The sequence below is a fragment of the Centroberyx gerrardi genome, chromosome 2 (genome assembly GCF_048128805.1).
Source record: "Centroberyx gerrardi isolate f3 chromosome 2, fCenGer3.hap1.cur.20231027, whole genome shotgun sequence".
Classification (NCBI taxonomy): Eukaryota; Metazoa; Chordata; class Actinopteri; order Beryciformes; family Berycidae; genus Centroberyx; species Centroberyx gerrardi.
The window spans coordinates 19,340,946-19,366,842 of NC_135998.1; the positions used below are offsets into that span (position 1 = coordinate 19,340,946).

Here is a 25,897-nt window from a genome sequence, read left to right on the forward strand (position 1 = left end):
CTAAATATTAAATAAAATATCTTAGTGATTAATCCTGTATTATCTTATTATATTTCTATCATAATAGTACAAGCTGAAGACTCTAAACAAAATTTAACAATCTTCATTGGATAGATTTTAAGATAAAGTCACTAAATCTATTTTTTTCCTTGCATGGTGAATATGAAGGTAAGAGAAAGGGGCAATGCACTGTGCCAACAATCTCATTTGTGTTTTGCAGTTGCTCAAATAGTTTTGCTCGTATCGCTACAATTTATTAACTGGAAAATGCCTAAAATAAAATTATACATTTATATTTCACGTCAGATAGAGAATTTTATATCCATGTAACAGCACAATATGGATAACTAATGGCATACATACTATTGAACATCATGAATAACAAAAGAATGATTCTAAGAACATTCAATTGAAAAAGACCTTGAACACTCAAAGACTCATAGTCATAAGGGGGTGGGCTTAAGCCTTGTGATTTTCTTTAAATGAACATTAATATTCTCCTGAGGTTGAACATATATTAAGCTCAATTTAGTTCACTGAAAAAAGCTGTTGGATTCTCAGTGGTCTATTGCTAAATACTAATCTTTAGTGAATTAGCTGCCCTTGAAAACCTAGCAACACACTATGAGGTACTGTAATTCCTCTAATACTGGCCCGGGCCTTTATTTACCTCAACTGCAGAGGGTACCAGGCCTTTATTGGAAGCAGGCTTATATTAGAGACAGGCCTTTATTTCTAACTCCCTCTGTTTGATAAGTATATTTGCTCATATTTTAGTACGAAGCCTCCTTGTTTTCTGATCTGCTTCTGTTGGGGTACGTTAGGTAGCTGTTTTTTTGTTGTTGCCGATGCGTCACCGGGCGTCCGGGGCTTGGATCGGGAGGATCAATGCGGGCCGTGGGCGCGGTGGAGAGGACAGCGGCGGAGAGAGGAGACGGACACGGTGCAGCCATATACTAGGTTTTGACCTAGTCTTGTTTCCTTTGTTTTTTTCCCCGGCCTGTATTTGAGGCCGGCCTTTATTTGTTCGTGTCGACCACGGCCCCGGCCATTATCGGAGACCCGGCTTTTAATTAAGGAAATACGGTATACAGTTGACCACCAACTCTTTGGCAACGACCAGGCAGGTGTTCCACAGGAAATATGGCGTTTACATTCAGTTTGCAGACGCTCAGAACAGAGAATGCACAGCATGTTTTCAGACGAAATGTTCAAAGTGGAGTGCACATAGCTCTGAACAGTACTAACTGCTGATTTCTACATTCACATGTAAACACATACAGACCATATGACAGCATCAAGAAAAAAAGGTTGTCTTTCTTTCTCAAACACACAAAAAACACCTTCATTTTATGCATACTTTACATGTAGGTGAGAACGCTGGTTCGTGCCCTTAAGTTCATTCCTGCATGCTTTTTATGTAGATACACAGATAATACACATAATACACACACTTGTAGGCAGGCACAATTTTGCTGTAACAAGGCGCAGATTTATCAAGAGAACTAAAAAACCTGGAGAAACACACACAAATAGACACACTCTCACATGCACACAAACACAAACACACACATGCGTACAATGGGTCCTGTGCAAGGCCAAACATCTCTATGGTCATATTCGGAGCTCAAGGCAGCTTTATCTGCAAACAGAGAAAACAACCAAAAGGCAGTCCATAAACATGCATTGTGTGTCTCACCCCCATCTCTGAAAACAAGACTGAATTTGTATGTAAGGAGGAAGACTTGATAACCCACTAAAAAATGTAGACTCATACATGGCTCACATCCATAATAATATAATGTTTTCTTGCACAAAAATTCAGTGGTTTCATCGTTTTATGCCAGTCATGAATCAAGCTGTCCTATTGGTCCTAATGTGTATTGTGCTGTGGTATTTTAGAGAAAGTATAACAACTGTGCACAGTCAGCTATGCCAAGCACTGAATCAGATAAAAGACCTACATCATTTTCTGCATGATTAGATGATGTTAATTTAACAAATGATTTCACAAAAGAGAACAAGTGCCACTTTCAATTCAAACCAAATCATCCGTTAGAAAGTGTAATTAAGATGTTGAAATACTAAAAAACACAACTATGATTAAAGATATTTTATCAGCTCTGAATGGAACTATGTTATGCCACTGGCTGCATTTTACATCTCCTATCCTACAATTTCAGCTAAAAAGCTCAAGCTGTGCCTATGTACATGACTTCTGCATGAGGTGAGGTAATGACTCCTATGTAATGTAGATGTATCACCACAAAGGGGCAGAAAAGTCAACATAGTAGCACTAGCCAAGGCAAGGCCTGTCATCAGCTGAAAACACCTGTTTAACATACAGTAGTTGTACCAGGCAAGACCCGTCATCAGCTAACAATTTGACAGCCTGTGTTTAAAAATACACTCCTCTCAGCCCCTGTGGCTCATACAGCTTAAATACATTAACCATCAATGCTAATTTTCCCTGCTCTGATCATAAGTGTTATAGTTAGTATAGACTAAAAGAATGTTGCTGGATTTTTTTGTTTTGTGTGGGAGAGGACTGATATTGTTTGCAGTTTGTTTCTTCCAACATAAGGCTGCAAAAAATATTCAATAACAATCTTATTAATACCAGAAAGAGCATGTTTGTCTTATTCACTTTATTAAGATAATTTCAGACAAAACATATATTTCTTCAAAGAAACAACATAGAAATATGACATCATTTGAATATTGTCTCAACCCAAACGCACATTTTAAATTGTAAAAGGTGCCCCCCTATCTAGTACTACAAGAACACTGCATCTACCACACAGTGTAAAATCAAAACAGCCATTTTCAACAAAATCTGCACATTGTTATCGATCTTGAGCATTCACATCCTTTGTAGATCCATTATACCCACACAATCAAGGTAAGTAAAAATCATGGAGAACCCACTGGAATAATTATAGAGGTGCTTTCTGTTTCACATCTACACATAGATGCACACAGGTGTGTACACACACACACACACACATACATACACACACACACACACACACACACACATTCCATGAGCTGGGTGTGGAATTACTGGCTTGAGTTTATCTCCGAGGAGGAAGCTGTCAGTGGTTGGGCAGGGATCCGCAGGGTTAACAAATGAATTAAATGACAGGCCGTCTGATTTTCCCAGTTTTCTGTCAGTGCTCAGACAGAGCCTGGCAGTCACTGAGGCTGGATTTATACAGGTAGAGAATATAGGATATTTAAAAAACTGAATATGTCAGATATTGCAGGCCTTTCCTCCAAACTTACTAATGTAAATGAATAACCTTTCAGCACTCACAAACCACCACATATTCACCATTCTGAGTTTGCATGGTTCCAGCAAACTAGGTGAGTGTTGCATATAAAAGAACGATGCTATTACGCCAGTCAATCCCCAATCCAATTAAAACTGTTGGAAAAAAAATGTTGAAAGATTCAGCCATTTATAATGTACTTCCCCCATCACACCAACTGAGGATAATACAATGAGTACAACACAATGTCAGGATGTCTGGTGTCAGATTGACAGACAGATTGTGTTATTGGACAGCAGGGGAATCTTGAGGGTGAGGGCAAAAGTCAAGGGGTAAAACCAACCAATGAATGTATTGTCTGTGACATGATCAGTTTACAAAGCATACAGTTTAAACTCAAATCTAAAAGATAGAAATAACCATCTGGTTAGAAAAAAAATACACAAAACAAATGTTCATGTGCATTTGATAAGTGCCTTAATGAGGAATTGTCCCACTTCTTTGAACATAGAAAAGAACAAAACGGATAAGAAAATGGTTAAAAGTAAGAATTTAAACACTTTTACAAAATAAACTACATATAGACATTACATACAAGTTTACCTCATAATATTGCACAAATACTCAAGTGGCAACTGCTCTTGTCCCTCTCTCTCAATTTTTTTCTCTCTCACAGACACATTAAAAAAAATCAGGCATACATGAGTGAGAGACCGAGAGAGAGAATAAACTACATAATTCAAATACAGACAATGGGGAAACATGGTCATTTTACAAATATAGTGTTGGTTTGGAAATGCTGTCATATTCAGTATTTTTGGTATTAAATTTGAAAATTAATAAATTATTTAAAAAAATCCAGATTGGAAGGTGTTTAACTAATTGGAATGTGATTATACAATGAATCAGTAAAAGTAACTCAGTGTATCAAATGTATATAAGAAAACCTTAATCACAATTTCAGTGCTTGTCTTCAGAGCTAAGGCTGTGCTTACAAATGGATTTTTTTGCCCGCCTACTTATACCACATGGCTTGCTGTGTAATGGGAATATTTTAAGAGGTAAAAGAGAGGCAATAAAAATATAAAATACATTTACATTTGTACAGTGAAACAAATAATGGGTTCACACTTACGGATCAACCGTCAATCTACAGTTGTAGCAATCATAGAAGTCCCCATCATGCATCTACCCTGCTTCTATCCAGCATTAGCGCTGCAGTGGCTGATGCAGCCTATCAAATGTAGGAAGCAGTAGTTCATAATTTTAACACAAAAATCATGTCTCTCAAATGACTAGTTCCAGATCATTACTCATGCCTTCTGACAGCTAATAATAAAACTAGATTTTAATTTATTTAACGATATTCCTCATTTGGTTGACTAATGCACTTGCAGTGCATGCAATAAAAAGTGGTACTTACACCATCGTTTCTTCTGTAGTCCTAATTCCTCTGTATGTGGTACTAATTATTCCTCTATTTTAGGTTACAATAATAATTTCTGAGCTCACATGAATAAAATTACTGCTTTTCCTCATGAATCCTAATTCATCGCTACATTTGGGTCATCATTTTGATTGGTCTTGTTTAGTAATGAGGAATGAAAAATACATTTCTCTGTAACTTCCAATAAACATTGAGAAAAAAAAAATACTTTGACGTCAAGGCCTTGATATAGCTATTGGATAGCATGAAAATGGAGTCTTAACTTCTTCTTGTGAGTTAAAAAATGACCTGGAGCAAAACTATATGATGCAACTCAAGTGAAACAGAATAAAAAATGAAAAAAGCAGAAAATAAGATAAGTTCACCAGAGGAATCTAGTGTTAAGTTCAAACTCAACTCCAGACTTCTAAATAATAGGAGGTAGCCTTTACCCATTCTCCTGTAACTCCAATTAAGACAAATACCCCTTGGAGTGAGCATTTTGTTGATTTGTTGGGAAATCCTAAAATGGTAAGCCTTTTAGTCCCCACAATGCTGCTGATGATACCAAACTTATTGGACTGACCTAACCAAGAGCCCTTTGCATTCTTAAGCATGGAGTTGAATGCAAAACTGTCTCTCTTCTAATGTTTTTCAAAGTCAATCTTTCGACTGGTTTGTCTCCTGACTAACTCTTATTGTGCTGCCATCACATAAGCACAATTCATTGAAAGGAATGCAGTGAATTTCCTGTTAGTTCTTGGGGGATATGCTTTGTTTTTCCTGTTGCTGGGAGCCAATGTATTTTTTCTCTTGCCCTCTTTAACTTCCTGTCTGGGAGCTTGGCTGTACAGGGAGGCTGGAGAGGTGAGTGTCAGGAGCCATTGATAAGACTACTGCTGTTCCTCACCGAATCCTTTCTCCCCCACCATTCCAAGTCCCCAGATCACACCCTTTTCAGGCTTGGTGTGTCACAGATGAGGGTTGTGCTTTTTTTTAATGAGAATTTAGGGGCCAGGAAGGGGAGAAATGCTTCTTAAAGCATTACTAAAGAAAACCCAAAGCACAAAACTCATATAAGTGACTTTGAATGGAGATGGTGGTGCTGCTGGTGGTGGATCTCTCTCATGCCATGCTGCTGGTTGGTGTGCTTTGGGTGCTGCCAATGCTAGCATTGGCGCTACTGTTCTCGGAAGGGGAAGGGTTGGTGGAGACAGGTTGTCGCTTTGTCACTGAGCAGGGACATCCTGGAAAACGAGGAGAGAAAAAAACCCAATAAGAATAAGATGAAAAGAAAAGAAAAGAAAAAAAACAGAAAAGAAAAAAAGAAGCATTTCTCACCAGAAAGATTTGCTGCAGTTGAGCTCATGTCCAGTCCGGTTGGGTATCCTGAATCCCATAAAACAGATTGAGAAAATTTCAAATCTAGAGAAATATTATCCCAATTCATAATCTATTTTAGAATGGAAAGATTACATCTTTAGGCAGAAGCTTACCTGTTTTAATTTTGATAAACCACAGAGCTCCAATAAGCAGTACTCCAATCAGGAACCCTCCAAATGCAATGCCCAACACAGCAGGTAGGCCATAATCAAAGCATGGCGGTGCTGAAATATACACATGTGAAAAATGAATGTATGCAAGCCTCACCTAAACATAATGCCACAGAGCTGATTAACTAAAGAGTGATGCTCTTTAATTTTCATTTTGTAACTCATTTGTAATTTTTATTTCCCTACCACAAAGGTACAAGCAAACCTCTGTACAGTAAACATAACAATTTCATTAATTTTGCTGTGGTAGTTCACAGCCTAATTGAGGGCAAAAGTGAATTTGTGAAAATAAAATGACTATCTGTCTCTCTTTTAAAATTAAACAATCCAAATTTGACTTTACAGTAAAGCCCAGAATTGGCAGTGCCCCTTGGGCAAGCTGTGTGCTGATTTACCCCACACAAGCTGTTTCAGTGATTACAGTGATTAGAAAATAAAACAACTTTGGAGCCAGCAGCAAAGGAAAAATCACTCTCCCTCAAAGGAGGTCAGATATCAGTACTGCTGACGAGTAAGAAAACAGACAAACTCTAAAACACGTTCAGGCCTCAGACGTACACATACACACATGCACAAACACAACATTGTCTGAAAACAAGCAGATAAGCAGTGCAATGTTAAGACAGACACACAGTTTCACAGCTTCCTTTCCTCTGCTTCCTGGGGAGATCCTCCAACAGGAATCCTGAACATCTGGGAAGAAGCCAATCATGAGCCTTCTCTCAGCTGCCTCTGCTGCCTCCTGCATCCTGTGCAACTGGGCAACATGCTAGCCTAGGTACTATGCTGGGCTTCATACAATACAGCTCTATTTTCCTGAAGTACAGGAAAGACAGGATACAAGACGGACAGAGGACTGCGTTCTGTTTGTTTGGCAGAACCTTTTGCCACCAGCCATGTGCATTTACATGATCGTTGTTGTTAGGTTGTATTGAAGGTGTTTAAAGTGCCTCTGCAGGGAGGGCAGATGGAATAAGTATTAATGCTGGTGTCAATACATTTTACTGAATGGTATCGACATATGAAGTGGCTGATATAGTACAAATTACTCCACAAGATGTCATTTAAATTATGAAATTATTGAGAGACTAAATTTAAATATTGGCATGCTATTTAAGAGTAATAAGACCAAGGATCCTGGTCCAGCTGGAGCCTTGGCCTAGTGGAACAGCTGAATTAAACTGGAACCAGAGCACTGAAAAATTGTGACATCCCAGAGAGCCAAAAAATGGAACTCAGTTAATTAGTCATTTACTCAGTGAACAACATTCATTTCACTAGGCTTGAACCTAAATGGACCAGAAAAATCACAGTGTATCAAGCAGGCTTTCTATTGAGATTAAAAAAAAACAACCAAAACATCTATAATCAGTTGACGTGGTAGTTTGCGTATGTGCAGCTTTGACAGCAAAGCTGAATAAACAGGGGCAGGAAGCAGAAGCTCCAGTGCAGGTGGAGAGGAGGAGACAGACAGCAGGCCTGTGCTGTGACTCCCAGGAGCCCCCTGTAGGGAAACTACCAAACAGGAAGGATTGCTGAATGAGGAACTCCAGTCACAGGGCGCAAGGCTCCCAGCAGCAAGCGTTCAGCCAGTCTTGCTGATATAACAACCTGTAAGCTCCAACACTGGCAACTGAATAGGACTTCCTAACTTAAGCAATAGAACTGAGAGAGCTGGCATCGATTGATGATGTTTGCAGTTACTTGGTGGGCAAGGAACTTTTATGTCAATGAGCAGTTGCCTGAGTTTAATGGGAGGAAGCGTGTTCCCTTACTACTAGTTCCCTTCCTCTATTTGAACAGGTCCCAGAGTCTCTCCACAAACTTGAATTTCTTGTATTTGACTTTGACATTTGCCAAAATGAACTCAAACAGGACAGGAAAGCATGAATTGATGCACCTACTGTATATCTTTCTCCTCTCATGTGAAATGGAGGAAAAGGGAAGCTTATGGAACAAACAAATCTTTTGTCAATCTGGCAGACAAGTGTGCCAAACCATAGCATGAGTCTCAGGTTCATCAACATTTTCTTTCATTGTCCTTTTGCCAAGAAGTGGCTCCCCCCTGGATGACATGCACTGAGGAATGTGAGATTGGTTCCTGTCTCATCTGTGTGGAGAATGTCCTTTCTTTGAAGAGACACCTTTCCTTGTTTGAGTTCAATGTGTTGAATTCTCTGACAATAGCTCTCGGCCCCATGCCTGTGTTTGGACAGCGATGCAGTCAGACTCCCTTGGAAACAAAAAAGGACCTCACCCCCCTCCCTTGGGGGTCATTACTCCTGATTGTGGCCACAAGGTCAGACTGCAGACCTTCCTAAAGGAGGAGGCCCTGCCCCGCACCCCCTTACTGGCTTCACTCCATATCCTGACCTCATTGCCATGACAACAGCCTGTGCAGCATTCGTTGTGGATGGAAAGCAACAATAGGAATGAAAACAAGAAAGAGCCAGCATCCTGGTATGTGATTTGTAACTGAAAATAAGTGGATTCCATTCCAAAATCTGAATTGTTGGGAGTTGTATGAAGACAATGTAATGAGTCCACCATTTTAATGCTTAACAGAAGTGAGTTTAAATTATTTCATTATTTTGTCTTGTTTGAAAGAGGAGAAAGTGCACTGTACAGTGAAGGCAGAAGTTCATAAAAATACTGATGGTTGAAGGTTGGATGTGAAAATGACCTCATCATAAAATTTCCCAAGACAATATGAATATAAATCTAGTCCTCTGATGGGCAAAAATAACATCTGCCCAAGTCTGATGCCAAAGCTAATTGGACCTTGGTAACAGGACACTGGGTTGGTGAGGCTGGACTAAGTGAACAACTCAATGGGGATGCGCGCTTTGTAATAATTGCAAATTAAGTTGGTCTGCACGGGATTGAAATCACTGAATCACTCCAGTAAACATGAGCACAAATGGAGCACAAATCATGGATTGTAGCTTTAAACTGAACTCACTTGATGGTGGCATATACGGCTGGGTAACCTCCAGATTCCTCTTCACTCTTCCTCCATCGCCACATTTCTAGTGAGAAGGTCAAAGAAAAAATAAACATTACATTTTCTTGGCAGCACATCAACAAAGCTTGAAGGTTACAATGTAAAAAGTTTATAAAGGAAAAGTATATATATATATATATATATATATATATATATATAATATAAGGAACACTAAACTCTAAATGTGGTTAACTTTACTTAACATTCAAATTGTTTTGTGAAAACAATAGTGGGATTGTTGACATGCTGTACATGGTTGTTCAACATCTTAAATTATAAAAACATAAACAATACAGTTGGATGTAATAACATAGCATGTAATTTAGTGATTGAGTAAAATGTGGTGAATTTAGAATAATTTGGTCAGAGCAGACTTTGAGCTTGCATTTAAAAGATGCTGTGAGGATGAAATCAAAAACCAAAAAAAGATAATTATCTGTTTAGTTCATTTCCAACATCTTATGCAGCCATGATAAAAAAAAAAATGCAACTTCTTCATTATTCAACATCTCTGAAATACAGACGACCTAGTTGGTAAGTGCTTTATTTTGTCATTTGCCATCATTTTGCCAACCAAATACTTAAGTTACCTACTATACTGAAACTATTACAATTTGTGTATTTTGTGCTACCATCATGTTATAGGTGTCACTTCAGTGTGGGACCATGATCCGCCTACCTCTGGCATTTTGTTTATAACCTGAATAGAGAAGGCTGATCAATTCCCTACACCACTGCCTTGACATAGGTGAGCTTTTTTTGAGATTTCACAACTGTTTGTTGGGTTGTTGTTTAACATGATACATGCCATTCTTGTATAGAGAGATCGCTATGCTAAACTGTATTAAAAGATTTGGCAATTTCATTTGCTCGGTTTCCGGCAAAGGTACATACACCGTAAAATGTGACTCAAGACCTTTTCTGAATCGTCAGGAGCCTTTCTTCAATCCAGGATACATATAATCCACCATGCATCACTTTATATTAATAAAATGACAACTTTTAGAAATTGTTCACACTGTTCGCTACCGCCACCCACGATGCATTTTTTTTGGGAGAAGATAGTGGGATTAACAGGCAAACCAATTTGAAACACATTGTTGAAATAAATTGCTGCATGGTGGATTATACATATGCCAAGATTCAGAAAATACAGATGTACCTGTGCCAGACACCAGTACCAACATACTCACAAATGGACTATACCACACTGCTATCTAATTTTTACCTTGTCTGTCATTCAACCACACTAGTTCTCATATACTGGCCTGAATAAAACATTTTTATAAATATGCATGCAAGAATCAAATATTGATCTGGTTGAGTGAGAGAGGGTGAACGTGCGCAGGAGTCCTTAGATTCATTAGAAGCTGTTTCCATAGACACTCCAGGGAGATGCAGTAACACATGGTGTAACAGACTGCTGTAACACATTAACAATGAGTCTCATCTACAGTATCATTATTTATTTCCATGACAACATCATGAACATTTCTCTGGAATGGACTAGCACAGTTTAGTCATGTTTAGTCAGTTTATGTCATCTAACTGGAAGCTGTGCTATACTTTGTGGAACAATGAATGAGTTTTATATTCTAATAACGCAACAGCTCTGAACCCACACATAAATCCCTTAATAAAGCTCAAATGACAAATGCCTGGGTCCACAAAGACAGTATCCTGTTCATTGTCTATGAAGCAGCTTTGGCTTTCCCGTCCAGAATATGAAACTGTCCTAGGCCACTGGAATAACATGGGAATTCTGCGACTCAGTGGGACAATTGTGTATTAGTAAAATGACCACTCAAAAATGTGTATATCCATGGGATTGCCTCTTGCATTGATTATTAGCTCTGTCCTGATGTGTATTAACAAATATTTGTATTGATTTGTATGTATTGCATCTTTATTCCAAATCAAAAGGAAAAGAAATGACAAATAAAATGGATTTACAGAGCACACTCAGCACATTGTTTTTGTTTTACTTATACCTCTGAACTGAAGGAAGAAATAAATCAAATTAGAATTGTGATTCAATGTAAATTTGTTACTGCTTAGAATAGACCTATCTGAAAATGTAAAGGGTAACAAGTGAAAACTAGCTTTGTGCTAGTAAGACGCTTGTCACCTGTGGCCTTATGCTGGTCATGATTTGTAAATTGAAACGTCACATAGCTGATGATTAAATGTGTATTGTGAGCATTACAGTGTGCAAACTAATTAATTAACTTCATTTGTTTCAGATGTGCGTGTCTATTAGTACTCAACGTGAGCATACACACAGAAGCCCAATTCAGCTGATAAAGAAATGGTGTACCCACTGCAAATAGTTGACCGTGCAACATGCCGAGGTTGCTAACAAATATTCCTGAATGTTATCAACGGTTGGACAGTTGATAACATTTAAGTTTCATGTGTGACTTGCAGGAGAGTAAAGTTATTCTGTAATTCCAGTGCTACTAGATCGCAGAGTTTGACTGTAAAGAATAATTCCTGCTGACAGATCTACCAATTGGCCACATTAAATAACATGAGGGGAGCCAGTTAACCAGCTAGACTGGCTAGTTGGTTATACACTGATTATTAATATTTACTCATGAGATAAATGGCAGTTGCAATAGTAATAATAATTTTAGGAGCATGGCCGTGCCCTACTACCTAAGTAGTATTTCCACTATTTGCTCTTGTTTTAAATGACATATAAATAAAATTAAAGGGATGAAACAGACACCAATGACAAGGTTTAACATTTTATTTAAATTGTGAGATAAAAGTTGCATATAACCAATCTGAAGGGTATTTAAACCACAGTGTTTCCACTATGCGGAGGCTATTATGTCACTTGTACTTATCAAGTGGAATAATCCAGATATATTAATACTGACTGAGTGCAACCTTATCTTGTATGGAAACATATTTTTAAGTATGCCACTATCTATAGGGGTCAGAGTTGTCCCATATGGCTGTCATCGACCAATCTCGATTGGGATTGCCCAGCATGCATCACAACGGGCTGCCAATCACGAGGCAATTTGATTGACACATGGTGAAACTGCTATTGAATCAAATGAAGTGGCGTTGAAAGCAGCATCAAATTAAACGCGGTAGTGAAAGCATGAATGAATTTAATGAAGCAGTGGCGATTGGAAATGCAGTAAATTGAATTGTTTAAATTGCTTGTAAAATAAATAATGTCATGGTGATCAAATACAATGATGATTTGTAAATAATTAAATTTCACTGTGCAATCATTTAATTTGGTAGTGTTTTAACACTTTAATATTAATTTTAAATGCATTTTATTTGATGTAACATTTAATTATATTTATTTTATTTAATATGATAGCATTTTATTCAATCCACCATTTATTTTGATAGCTATTTAATTGATCCAGTGTTTAATTTATAATTTTTGCTATTCAGAGCATCAGCAGCATTTTCTTGACCAACGAAATAGCGAAATTCTTGAAGATTACAGTCTCTTGAATTGACAAAATGATAAGCCACACTTATAGCTGAGTTTGTGATGAAAAGAACGATATGTGGTATCGTGGTAAACAGAAATAGCAAAATTGCAAAAATGACCTTATACTCCAGTGGGTTTTTAATGAAGATGTTAATTGTGTATATTAAGGAAAACAGTCTCATTACAAACGTGACTACAGGGTAAATTTGATTGGAATAACTGCAGCCAGCAGGCAGCTCTCTGGGTGCGTTCCATTTGGCCAAAATGCGTCTTATCCTCCATCCTCCTGTCCTCGTCTCCTCGCTGACTTGGCATCCAAAAATTAGCTGCTGTCATTAAGGATGTTCCAAATGGTTAAATGACGCATGAAGGAGCCTTCATATCTCCTCGCCTCTGTCCTCTAATGAGCCGTGGCCGGAGGATACACAGGTGTATCCTGATGATGAGACATGTGGCACATGCCTATATAAGCCCACCTCCATACCATCAGAAATGTGTAGAAAAAATAAAAGATAAAATCCACAGTTCTAAGTAGCCCAAAGTATAATGTTATATATTCTCCAAAGAGTAATAGGTTTTAAATCTTAGCGTAACTTTTGTTAAGTGTTATGTTAACTGTTCATATGCTGACAGCTCTGTTTGATTTGTAGGATATAAAACTTTGCCGGTATAGGCAGAAGTAACAGATTGGTCACTTAAGGCTTAAGGCTTGTGAATGTGATTATAGGAACAGAGGAGGAGACGCAGCAGCTGATTAATCTCCAGACTGAAAATCTCCTCTTGGTGACCGGTTTGCTGCATTTGAAAACCTTGATGCGTCTTTCATTCTGTATTAATCACTTGTGAGTGTTTGTGTTGGTTGCCATGGAATTTCCCTTCGGGGATAATACATTTTTACTAAGCCTCATTAACAGCCTTTCATTTTGCACATTATGTTCTTACAGCTAGATCTATGGTCATTTAGGGGTATAAAAAGAATAAAACTTTGGTCCATTGCTAGTGAGATGTCAAATAGCCTATATGATGATCATTGCCTAACCCAAGTCGCAAAAAGGATAAAAGTTTGACAGTAACACACATCAGCTTAATTAATTTCTGTTAGGTGTTGCAAATTTCTTTTAGGTGGTCTACCTCTATGAGGTAGACAAGGCTCATGTGGGGTTAACATAGTTTAGATGAATCCCACATTAATCTTAACTTTGTGAAACGTTTCTATGTGGATAAAATATGAGCCTTAGAATAATTCGACAGCTGTCATCCGTGGAGTGTACGGGAATCCTGCGGGAGGAGCCTCAAACGCCACGCTTCAAATGTCACTTCAATATGTACATTCCAATTCACAGGACACAGTTCACTCGCTTCCTCTCCTCCTCGCATCTTCTCCTCATTTCCCCTGTGACCTTTCACCGAGGAGTCGAGGAGGAGACGAGGATGAGGCGAGGAGAAATCTTTGGGTGCGTCCTGTTTGTCTTCACTACTGCTCGTTTCCTCTCCTCCCTCACTACCACTTCTCTCCTACCAGGAGGTAACTTGGAGAAGTGAACAGAATAGGGACAGCTGTTTCCTTCTGTCATCATAAAAGTCTGAGTCCATTGTAGATGAAGTAGCCCCATCACAAACAAAAATCCTATAGCCAATCACTATTGTTTTATTGCACTATGATAAAGATTATATTAAACAAAATTCTGTCACTAAACCTAGTCTGCATCTAATAAGTAGGATTACATAGCGTAAACTACTGTATGTCGGCCATAGTCTACAAACATTTTATGGAGTTTAGCATTACGCCTACAGGCTAGCCTACATAAATGTTTTCAAGTAAAGAAATGTAATACTCAAAAATATCTAGCCTATAATCTGCAAGCCTATCATTATTAGCCTGTGATATTCTTGCAAGATAATCCTGTCCATATTGTCTTTGTTGCTGATGCTTAAAATTTAGTTGGGAGGGTCTGGGGTGTGGCATGTGAAAATACTTCCTGAAAGAATACTCTGGTGATGGCAAGATGGTGGGGCAAACATCAGCCCCTGGGTCACAAAGGACAGTAGGATGTAGTTGAGGAAAGGAGGAAGGAATTTCTACGGTAGCGGGACGCACCCTTTATGTAATGGAATGCACTCTCTCTCTCCTCCTCAGTGTGCTTGCTCACTCTGTGTGTGATGGTGTGTGTGTGTGTGTGTGTGTGTCCTCATTGGCTGTCACCAGGTTACGGAGTCATGAGCAGGGGAGTGGTGGGAGTCAGACTGATATTTAAAAATGGCCTCTTCCCCTTCTTCAAGCCCTCCTGTCAAATGCAACACATTGTAAAAATATTGCTGTGAATGTGAAGCCTTTTTATTTCATTTAGAAGGAAGTGCAATTATAAAAAATATTTGTGCATTACTGCTGCATTAAAAACTTCATAGTGAAGAGAGGCTGATATGTTGGTAGAGAAAGATCATATGATGTCCCTCTGGAGTTGAACCCAGGATGCCACAGTTACAAGGTGAGCACCTTAGCCAACGAAGCCAACAGCTTGTTTCTCTGTGAGTTCATCCCTACTCTTGTCAGAATCTGTGCACACTGCTTATCTGCTGTATCTGCCAAAGTTTCTCTCTGGCTTTGTTTGTGGTGATGGTGTTGCCTTTTTTTTGCTATAATATTTTATTCATCGTACTATTTGATTAATATTTGCTGCACCACGACCGTGAACCTCGCAACTCTCTAAGAGTTCTTCTTCTTCTTCTTCTTCTTCTTCTTCTTCTTCTTCTGCTTCTAAAAATAATCTTCAATTATATTGGCTTAATGTAATTGGACCCCGCTGATTGCTTGCGGCTGTATTTATTATTTCAAATTATGTACTATGCTGCAGTGCATGATGATCCATACTTGACATCTCGGGTCTGTGTTTTAAAGTTGTGAACACACCAGGCTTGAATTCGCCTGATTATATTAGCTGGAAGTTGGTTGTTGGTTATTAGTTGGAAGTTGGATTAAATCCCAGATTGATTTGTTAGGTTATCTCAAGCTTCCCATCCTCTCAAAACAATACATTAGATAAAACATTGAAACTTAACTGACTCCTCTCTGATCAGTAGTTACTGCAGTGGGATATTGTTTTGAGAAGATGTGCTGTAGCTCTGATTACCTCAATTTAACATGTAGTTTGAGCCTACTGCAGTCATGGTGCTGAAATTTACACAGGTGAAAAATAATCAACTGTTAAAATTCAAGAAAACAGAATTAACTCGCAAGCATTATGCACCAGTCCTGTCTCCACTCTCCAGACAGAAGTAAAACAAAAAAGTGAGGCATACAATATGGCCTGGACTGACACGTAGCCTATTTGCATATTATCATCATAATCCTATCTTAATTGGAACCCTATTTCTATGAAAGGATACATAGTAGCTTACACTAGTCTCTATATCTATAATGATAGATCATATATGATTGATTAAACATCCAGCAAATATGCCTCTTTTCATTTCAACACAGCCCGTGTAGCATTGTCAACTGACTTTAAAGGGAGTGTTCACTCAATGGCCGACACCTGATGGCAATGCCTGACACCCAATGGCTGCAGTGTAGCTGGGCAGAAAGCATCTCATATTCTGTATGTATGTGAGAGGTAAACTATGTGTACATACGCAAGGTAAAGTTTGAATTAGGCTATGTCCTATACGGCAACTCATACATGAATTCCTACCTCACTGTAGCAAAGTTTGACAGTGCATTCCAGGTCCCAGGTGGTGGAGGCCAGCTCTTGAAGCTGATCCAAAGAGAAGCTGACTCGGGTACTGTTGGGACAGACTTTTGTGGAGCAGGCCTCAGGGATGAAGGGCATCTCTTTCACCACGGGGCATGAGCCCTTGGAGCGCACAAAGCAGCTGATCACCTTGATGGTCAGGACAATCTCCCCTAAAGTGTGCCCTGAGATCTATAGGAGACAGAGGAGGACAGAACATAATTTGAGAAATGGAAATGACTTACATCTGTGGGCATCATGCTGGTGCCCTGACAAGAACGTAGCAGATGTGTTCCATCATTTGTGCCCACAGTTATTTCAACAAAGTCATATTACTTTGCTGGATTGATGCACCTGATCTGTCAGTTGATGGCCCTGTAGCTCTACCAACACATTCTCTTTTTACTGTGAATCCATCATAATGTAACTATTGTAGAAGATTGCAAATGTATTTTGAACTTTTATTGAGCAGGAGGTGAGGTGGGAGACTGGTGAGATACAGACAAGAAACGGAAAAGGGTGGCTCTAGGGTGAATGGGGTTCTCACCTCTGCATAAATCCTCTTGTCACTCTGCACCTTAGTGTTGGGGTCCAGGGGAGAACGGTAGTCTGGGGAGGAGTACAGCTCCATCAGCAGGGGCATCTGATGAGGGGCGCTTGTTGTAGTGGAGATGACTGGTTTTTGTGCTGTTTCTGTAACTGAGACAAAAAAAAAAAGCTAATATAATATACAGTATATATACAGTATATATAGGTGCATTACATTATATTATATATATGTAACTTGTTTTTAAAATGAATAAATAAATATATATACCTGTAAATAAAAAAAAATATATATATATATATATACGTATATATGCATGAACGAATAAAAAACATAACAAAAAAACTAAAATCCTCAGAGGTAATTTGCATTGCAGCATAGAACATAATTTGAAATAATAAATACAGCTGCAAGCAATCAGCGGGGTCCAATTACATTAAGCCAATATGATTGAAGATGACTTTTAGAAGCAGAAGAAGGAGAAGGAGAAGGAGAAAAAAAAGGAAACACTATCCTAACCTATTGTTCTTGGTAGTTTATGATTCAAAAAAGACAGGCCAGGGTTTGATCCCACAATCCTGAGCTTGAAAGGCAGGTGCTTTACCTACATACTGAACCAAACACTTCTGATTGAACTCTTGAGGAGAAAATAACTAGAAAGAGAAGTACTGTCATACTGCAGCCTATGATTGAAAGGGTTTAGAACTCTAATAGAGCTCCCCATTAATCAAATTCATCGTGGCCTTGCAAGCATCATCTTGAGAGTACTGCATCTACAACAGTTATAGAGCATCTGTCAAAGATTGTGAACACAACTTCTCCACCTTTCTTCATCTTACCTGAAGGGTTATCTTTTTTTCCCAGCACCAGTGAAACCATGGAGACGTCTAGACTGATTTCAGTGTAGCTGGTGAAAGTATTGGCTTTAAAATGATCCAAAGCCTTCTTCTGCACATCCTCTGCACTGTCACTGTTCAATGTAAGTGAAGGCATGAGTCTATGTGTGATGCTGGTCAGTAGGATTTCATTGTTGGACTGTAGGAAGGGAAGAAAAGTAAAAATAAATCAGTTATGAGTGACATTGATCTAGGGCTGGAATTAATATTAAGTACAGTTTCACTGCCATGGAAAAGCTTATTGTGTGTCAGAGACTGTTTCATCAAGTTATGAAGTGAGTTAGTATATACTGTATATACTGTATAGTGACAGAATGGAAAGTCTTTGACCCCTTAATAAATCCTAAGATATTAAAAATATGTACAGTGGGGTCCTGTTGTGGTTGTGGGACAATAAATATGATGACTATAACTACTGTGTGTAGTGTTGCTTACACCAAACTTTGTGTGTCGTGGGTTATGGAAGCTCCACGTGGTTCCCTGAGGGCCTCGCAGGAACACACTGATTATCTTCTCTGTATCCACATGAACTGATACATAGCTGGAACACAAAGAATTAAAAATTACAAGGCTGCCCATAAATGACTCTCTATACAGTAGTTATATGTTGTCCTGGCGCTAAGGTCAAGGATAATATATTACTTCAACTTATTCTTGACCTTAGTGCCACATTTGACAATCATAGCATCTTAACTGACCATCTCAGAAATTGTGTGGGAATTATAGGTTCTATTTTGAAATGGCTTAAATCTTATGTCTCAAACTTCTCATTTCTCTGTTGTCTTGGGTAGTGGCATGCCTAAATGTTCCACATTGGGTCGCATTTTTGTCTCTATAGATGTTTCATTTAGGTCACGTTATTTGTGAAAATATTTATATTGATAGTTATGCTGATGATACCCAACTTTATATACCTGTAAAACCCAATAATTCAAGTTGTCTAGCAACTTTAAATGACTCGGTCAAACATTAAAGCTGTACTAGGCAAGATTTTTATGGGAAAATACACCCGTCTTATTAGCCTATGTTATGAACACACATAGCCTTACATCAGCAGGCAAGTCCAATTTGAAAATGAAAGCTGATCAGGTTTTGCATTGTTCCCCGGGCTGTTATAGCTCGCCTGATGACATTACATTGGTAGACTAAGTTTGTCTTATATAAACTTACCTTTCATTGTTATATATATTTGTAGATCCATTGTTTTATGATATGTAATATCTAATCTTAATAAGTTACTGATTCATTACCTGTCTCACTGTAGATGTATGTGTATTTTAGTATTTCCTCAAAATTGTATGAATTAAACATTGATTTGTTTCATATTATTGCAATAATTTGATTAACAATAAAACTAAATCCTAAAAAACAAAACAAAAAAAAACTGATGAGATGATACTTGAAAAATTGTGTTGTGTTAGTAAGTCATAAATTGCTAATGTACAGATGCACTGCATTGCAGCTATTAGACATTTTGTCAACAACCATAGCAAAGCCATACTATAATACCATATGATGCTAAGTTTTGCAAATGTCAAGGCTTACCGAATGGTGGCATTCTCTGGGATGTTTATGATGTGAAGCTCCGTTTCATCACTGGGGTTCTGATGTTGCATGGAGCAAGATTTGAATGAAGAAGCTAAGGGTATTGTTTCAAACTCTATAAAGTGCTTAATTGATGGATCTTCATTTTCAAGTGTGCAGTCACTAGAGCCAAGTTTGGTTCCTGTAAAACCACAAATCAAAAAATCAGCATTATAAGTCAATATAATTATACCTGTATGAAAAACCCCACATAGTGAGGAAGACGGTAACTCCCAAGAATGGACTGCCACCACAATCTTCCTTCCTTTATTGTTTAAAACTGACACATTTTGTTATTGAGTCTTTGTCAAAGCTTGCACAGTTTGAATTACCTACTTTTCTTCTCTCTTAGAAAATCAAAGTCAGGTGTGCCAATCACGCTTCAGCAATGGAGATCAATAATATAGAATCACCATTTATTCAAAAGCACATACAACACTAGTTTGAAAATATGGGTTACACAATCTTACATGTCACATACATATACAAACAGTGACAGTGCTCCCGTCATGAAGGCACAGTGGGTATACTTTCCATTGATACAATATTGTGTCATTACATTGAGACTGTGAAAATGTTTTTTATTCTCAAAGTCCTCATGTTCCCCAGGGCTGTGGTGATGGAATATGGGTGCAACATATTGCTTTAATCACTCTCGGGACACCTACGAAAGAATTTCAGTGCACTTAATATGCAACAGTAGATTTCGTAAATAATTGATTACTATAGTCAACTAATTTAAGCTAGCTGCTATTTGATAGAATTCATCTTTTATATCCGGAGTGGGCGGATAGCCTGGAAACACTACAAACATTTATAATATCTCTGATATAATACCCCACTCTCTGTAGCCCTCTGTTACACATTCAGCTAATTAGCTGAGCACTCTTGCTAGTTGTTAGCTTAGTATATTTGATCCAGTTCTTCTAGAGTGGCAGTCTTCCCACACAAAGACTAGCCATAACAGACATAAAGCGTTGAGGCGGCCTATCTTCACTCCACTGGCTCCCATTGGCTTCAACCTTGACCCCTTTTTACTTCACTTTTCTTGTTTAATATGGCACTCTGAATTATCTGGCTACTTACCCTGTTGATGCTTGAGGAATGTTCATTTATGCACTAATTGTAAGTTGCTCTGGATAAGAGTGTCTGCTAAATGCCTATATTGTAATTGTAAATGACTTGGAAGTAGTCAATTTTGGCAATTTGTGTCCCAAGGAAAGAGTCCAAAAAAAAGGGGGGATGAGTTTGTTCAAAATAGGGAGGGAGTGAATGTTTATCAGCAGGTCAAAAATAGTAGTAGATGCTCTCCTGCTTTTGCAAACAAATGGATAAGTAAAACTCCCTAAAAATACAAGGATGTACAATATTCACTATTCCCTCCCACCATATCTGGCATAGGAGGCATTGGCCATTGCACTCTTTTTTTTGGTAACCATTTTCTGCAAACTTCCAGCATATTTGGCAAATGCACGTGATGTGCTTAGTTGCCTGAAATCATTAAGTCATTACATTTTGGCAACTTTTCTTTTAGTGGGAATCATACTTGGAATCAAAACCAGAAGGATATTGCACCCACTGTTCAAATATCTGACACAGCTAGTTCATCTCATACCGCCATACAGGCCAAAAGATAAAACTAAACAGCTTTGTAAACTGTTCCACTGCCAAAGTAATTTACAGTATATCCTCATCTGCTCATATGGACTAATATAGGGAGATCAGACCAAATGTTCCCTAAAATTAAGAGTGGCTGAACACAAAACTTCAATTAGAACCGGCAATGTGCAACATGCCATCACCAGGCATTATAAGAAAGCAAACCATGGCCCCTATATTTTCAAACTAGTGTCGTGTGTACTTTTGCATACATGAAATGGTGACAGTAATTAATCTCTATTGCTGAACCATTCTGCATAATTTATATGTTGTGGTGATTGGCACACCTGACTGTCTATCCACAGGAGAGAAAAATAGTGCGTCCAAATTCAAACTATGCAATCTTTGACAAAGACACAATGTCGAAATACATCAGTTATAGTGAGCGTTATGTATTAAAAAGGAAGATTGTGGTGGCAGTCCATTCTTGGGAGTTGCTGTCTTTCTCACTATGAGGGATTTTTCATACAGATTTGACAGATTTTTGACAACCACCCTATCCCACAAAAAGCTGTTTTGTTGCACCAAACTCAATATAATTATAGTTATGAGTTATAAACTACTGGTTGTAAAGTGCTATACAGTATTGAATATGAAATGATACTATCAGAAACAAACAACACAGATTTGTTTGCTTTGACAACAAATGAGAAAATAAAACGTATAGCAAGATATGCAAACACACATTCATTAATTATTCCGTTCTATATACACAAAATATCTAGCATTTATCTGTATGTGTGTATTCATTGGTTGAGAAATTAGACCATGTGTGGCATTATTCTATCATTAACAGCCAATGTATAACAAATGTACTTTAGTACTCCTTTTCCTGCCAAATTGCGATGGGGCACATTACTGTAAAGTGGAGATGACATAATGGAATTACTTGCTATGAAAATTAAATGCAATAAAAAGAGGAGAAGTTATGTAGATGTAGGGCTAAGCTTAAAATTATGTTCAAAGGCTTTTTAATGCAATGTGACCCTATTCAAGTTATTTTGCCAGTATTTTCATCAGAGAGGGATTTTATTATGCACATTGGGTAAGAGCAGGTAACTGATCAATTTTATAGAGAGAGAGTCTGGAAACAACCATGTGCCCTTTGACTCTGCTCACTGCTGAGATGCAAGCCTGAGCCACAGATAGTGTTCAACACATTCAATATAAAAATCATACTACATGTATTTGCTGATTAACACATTTGACCGGGGACTACTGACAAGGCTAATGAATCAGAAATGCAATGATAGACCTTGACAATATTGTGATGACTGTGGTGATCTGATGTAATCTCAGAATGCTAAACCATTAGAAAGTTTTCATATTGTACAGGCAGTGGGCAGACATATTGGTAATTCATTTTGATGCATTTTGATCATATGCTTCTGCATTGAGAAACCGGTGCATTACAACTAACTGTTGCCAGCTGTGGCCTTCACTAAATCGCTCCACAACCTGCCCAAAATTTGTTTGTTACATTATGTATCTAGTGCTCGTAACCATTACAATTTTGTTTTTTTTGTTGGATTGGTTTGTCACAAAAAGAAACTTGCCACAGGAAGTTTAGCTGTTACCATGACAATGTGAAAAGGGCCTATTAGTCTAGAATTACTGTAATTCCATTCCCATTCTTTCTGAGAACCCATACCTCTACCATCAAGCCAGAAAATTGCCTCCTGAAATGAATTGTTATCACATCTCAAGCACAGCGTCTCTGTTAACACTTCATAACCATATGTAAGTACACTGTGTGCTGGGTTTCACAAATAATTCTCACCCTCTCTTCCAGTAGAGAAGATTGTTTTTGGTGTTCGGACCGTGGTGAATGAGGTCACACCCCCAAACCTCTGTGTCGCCCACTTGACCAGCTCCTCGTTTTCAGTAGGGAAGTCTTGCTTGTGGACATTGTCTCCATGTTCACCATATAAGGTAAGTGTAGAGTCATTGTTTACCTGGAAAGTATAACAAAAATCCTGTTGATTAGCCTCATTAACCCTACAATTAACAGAAAAAGCCCAGAATCAGTCAGAATCACTGTTATTGGAAAGCTATCTAGGAAATGTCCTTAAGGATATAAAAGAATGCAATTAAAACTATTCATCCAGCCACAAGCCTGTCTGTCAACTTATTGCTACCAAAGTATTGAGTGAGTCAGCTTTTTTTTTATAGAACTTTACCTCATGTTTGCTCATTTTTTGTCACAACAAACACGTTTGCCCATCCCTCTCACTCTCTCATTTCTCTGTCACTATGTCTTACCCCCACCCTCCTCTTTCCCTATTCTCTTAGCAGGCTTCTGTTGAAAAGAAATGTTTATTATGGTAAAGTGTCCACGAGCCCAGTTGCACAACCCTGTTGGAGCCAAGGTCTTTCCTTTGCTTCCTGAGTGGGGCCAGGAAATGGGACCTTTTTTAACTTTGTGCGTCAGCAGAGTCGGCTGGAATCTGGCTCTATACAGGGTATAAATATATACATCCATCCCATCGACCAGACGCTCTGCTGTTTCCTTGTCTGGGCCAATGGGAAATAATGGACTTTACATGAATGAGAAGATAGCGGTGGGGGTTGGGAATGAAGGAGGGGGGCCTGTCTACTGGCAGAGTAGACTACTACTTGTTTGTACATAGCTAAACACTCCTATTTACACTCATGAAAAATTAATTTTCCTGAGGGAAACTCTAGTTTTATACAGCACAATTATATCATTAGACCAAACAGAAAGTTTAAGAAAGCAGTGTCCTTTAATATATACGCAGCAGATGAATAAAGTGACTCTTATTGGATTCTGACTCAACAATGACTTTATTTTCTACGTCCCATCAATGTTTTCAACATTATTACCCACTGCATTCCAACTAGTATGCACATCGACATCTTATTTTTGGACCAGGGGTGACCACAAACCACAGGGGTTTTATGTTTTATGACTGGTATTTCACAAAAATGGAGGGTATGCAAAAAACAAGTAATACAAAGCTACATTGCACAAATTCATGGGTGTGCTCTGTGCTATTCCCTGTTCGTTTAGGGTGAAAATAGTGGGATGGTAGTGTGCTGGGAAGATAAACTATTGTATTTTCTTTCTATTTTCTGTATTTTCTTTTCTTTATTGTATTAGTTTTTATCAAGGGTGTGTGTGTGTTTGAGTGACTGAAAGCTCTCTCCTGAGTGGCTTAATGTGGGTGACTATTTGTGTTTATCTGAGTGTATGTGTGTGTGTGTGTGTGTGTGTGTGTGTGTGTGCATGCTCATGTCACGTAGCTGCACGTAGTAGCACGATAGAAAAATGTTGAAAGGGGAGTGGTAGGTCTTTCTACGTTAATATTTTATTTAGGTTGGATCAAAATAGAGTGTGGGGAAACTACAGAATTGAATCACTTTAGAACCAGAAAGAGGCTGAAGGGTTGGAAAAGAGGAGGGAAATAATTACTGTGGAAAATTACAAACTATCTGACATTAGACTCCAGAATCAGTTTGACGTTGTGCAGCCTCACAGTAAAGTTCAAGGATCCCAAGGATATAGTCAGAGCAAGGAGCATCAGTGTCTACCGGAGATTCCAGAAATTTCTGATTAGACTTCCTTCCCCTCAGTATGAGCTGGAATGGGTGGATAAGCTTCAGACAGTAGGCTCCGTGCCTTTCCTCCTTTCTCCTCTCATCTATCATTTACCTTGCATTGACCCTTCCATGACAGTTAGGTGCCATAACCCTGATGACCAGACACCATTATCATGACCCTCACATTTTAGTATTATCTATTCTGAGCTCACAGTTGTCACAGAATACAAGAGTCAGGGAAACAAAAGTCACTTTTATGGCTATGTGTGAGCCTTTTGGAAAAACTTCAAAAATCCAAAAAAGATTAGTATAGGCGTTAAAGCCATTTCTGTGTCTGGTGGTCTATTGCTTTAGTGTGGAATACATCCTGATATATTTCTACTGAGGTATTTGAGAGACTAAGCCAGGCCATAGCATATTATAAAATGTGGGAATTAAGTCAGTTGCATGAAGGTGAAAAATGTGCCATTCATTTTGAGATTCAAAATAAACTGACAAAGTATATTGAAAAAGAGCTATGAGGCCCTACAAGATTGTAAGAAATTGCAAAAATATGCTGATGGCCTTTTTGAATCCGACCCTATGCACTCAGGTTGCCTTTGGGACTCTAAGGAGAATTGTGACTATCACAGCTTTTTTTTTGCCTTTATTAGAGAGTTTCAAAGTAGAGACAGACAGGAAAAGACTGGGAGAGAGGGGGGGGTGGCATGCAACAAAGGTCCTGGGCCGGACTCAAATCCAGGACGTCGCATTTACATGGTACGTGCCTTAGACCACTGAGCCACCACCAGGACACCCGTGACTATCACAGCTTGATAGCGCACTGGGTATGTCCTCAGCCAAGCTGTCAAGCTGGTGACGTACTTCCTCAGACACAGAACAGATGCTGTTGTTCTCAATCTGCCTGCAGTAAAACACTATTACTCCCCCAGTGATACTGCTCATCCCACGAAAACATCCCGTAGTCAGAGGCAATGTTATCCAGGCCCTCAACAGGACATGATACAGGATATGGTATCAAACTGCTGTCAGCACATCAGTAACTGCTGACATTCCTGTAAACATTTCGTCATCCTCACTGGTTTGTGGTGTGTGAAAACAATTCTTCTAAATGAAGTTTAGGCAATCTCACTTATTTAGACCCCTCAATCCTATCAGACCAAGACATGAATTTGTCCTTCGAAACCAAATTGAGGAACTC

General features: G+C 38.5%; 1 protein-coding gene across 1 annotated transcript in view; it reads right to left on the minus strand.

Moving 5' to 3' along the window:
• Positions 1-2,642: 2,642 nt before the first annotated feature.
• eng (endoglin) overlaps positions 2,643-25,897 on the minus strand; it is a 50,669-nt gene continuing 27,414 nt past the window's right edge. Inside the window, exons 5-14 of the mRNA XM_071900893.2 lie at positions 22,916-23,090; positions 19,438-19,618; positions 18,328-18,433; positions 17,836-18,031; positions 16,997-17,148; positions 16,411-16,641; positions 9,214-9,280; positions 6,195-6,305; positions 6,040-6,087; positions 2,643-5,945 (exon numbers count right to left, since the gene is read on the minus strand). Coding sequence (XP_071756994.1) covers positions 5,824-5,945; positions 6,040-6,087; positions 6,195-6,305; positions 9,214-9,280; positions 16,411-16,641; positions 16,997-17,148; positions 17,836-18,031; positions 18,328-18,433; positions 19,438-19,618; positions 22,916-23,090 — 1,389 coding nt within the window. The 3' untranslated portion in view covers positions 2,643-5,823. The remainder of the gene's footprint in view (positions 5,946-6,039; positions 6,088-6,194; positions 6,306-9,213; positions 9,281-16,410; positions 16,642-16,996; positions 17,149-17,835; positions 18,032-18,327; positions 18,434-19,437; positions 19,619-22,915; positions 23,091-25,897) is intronic.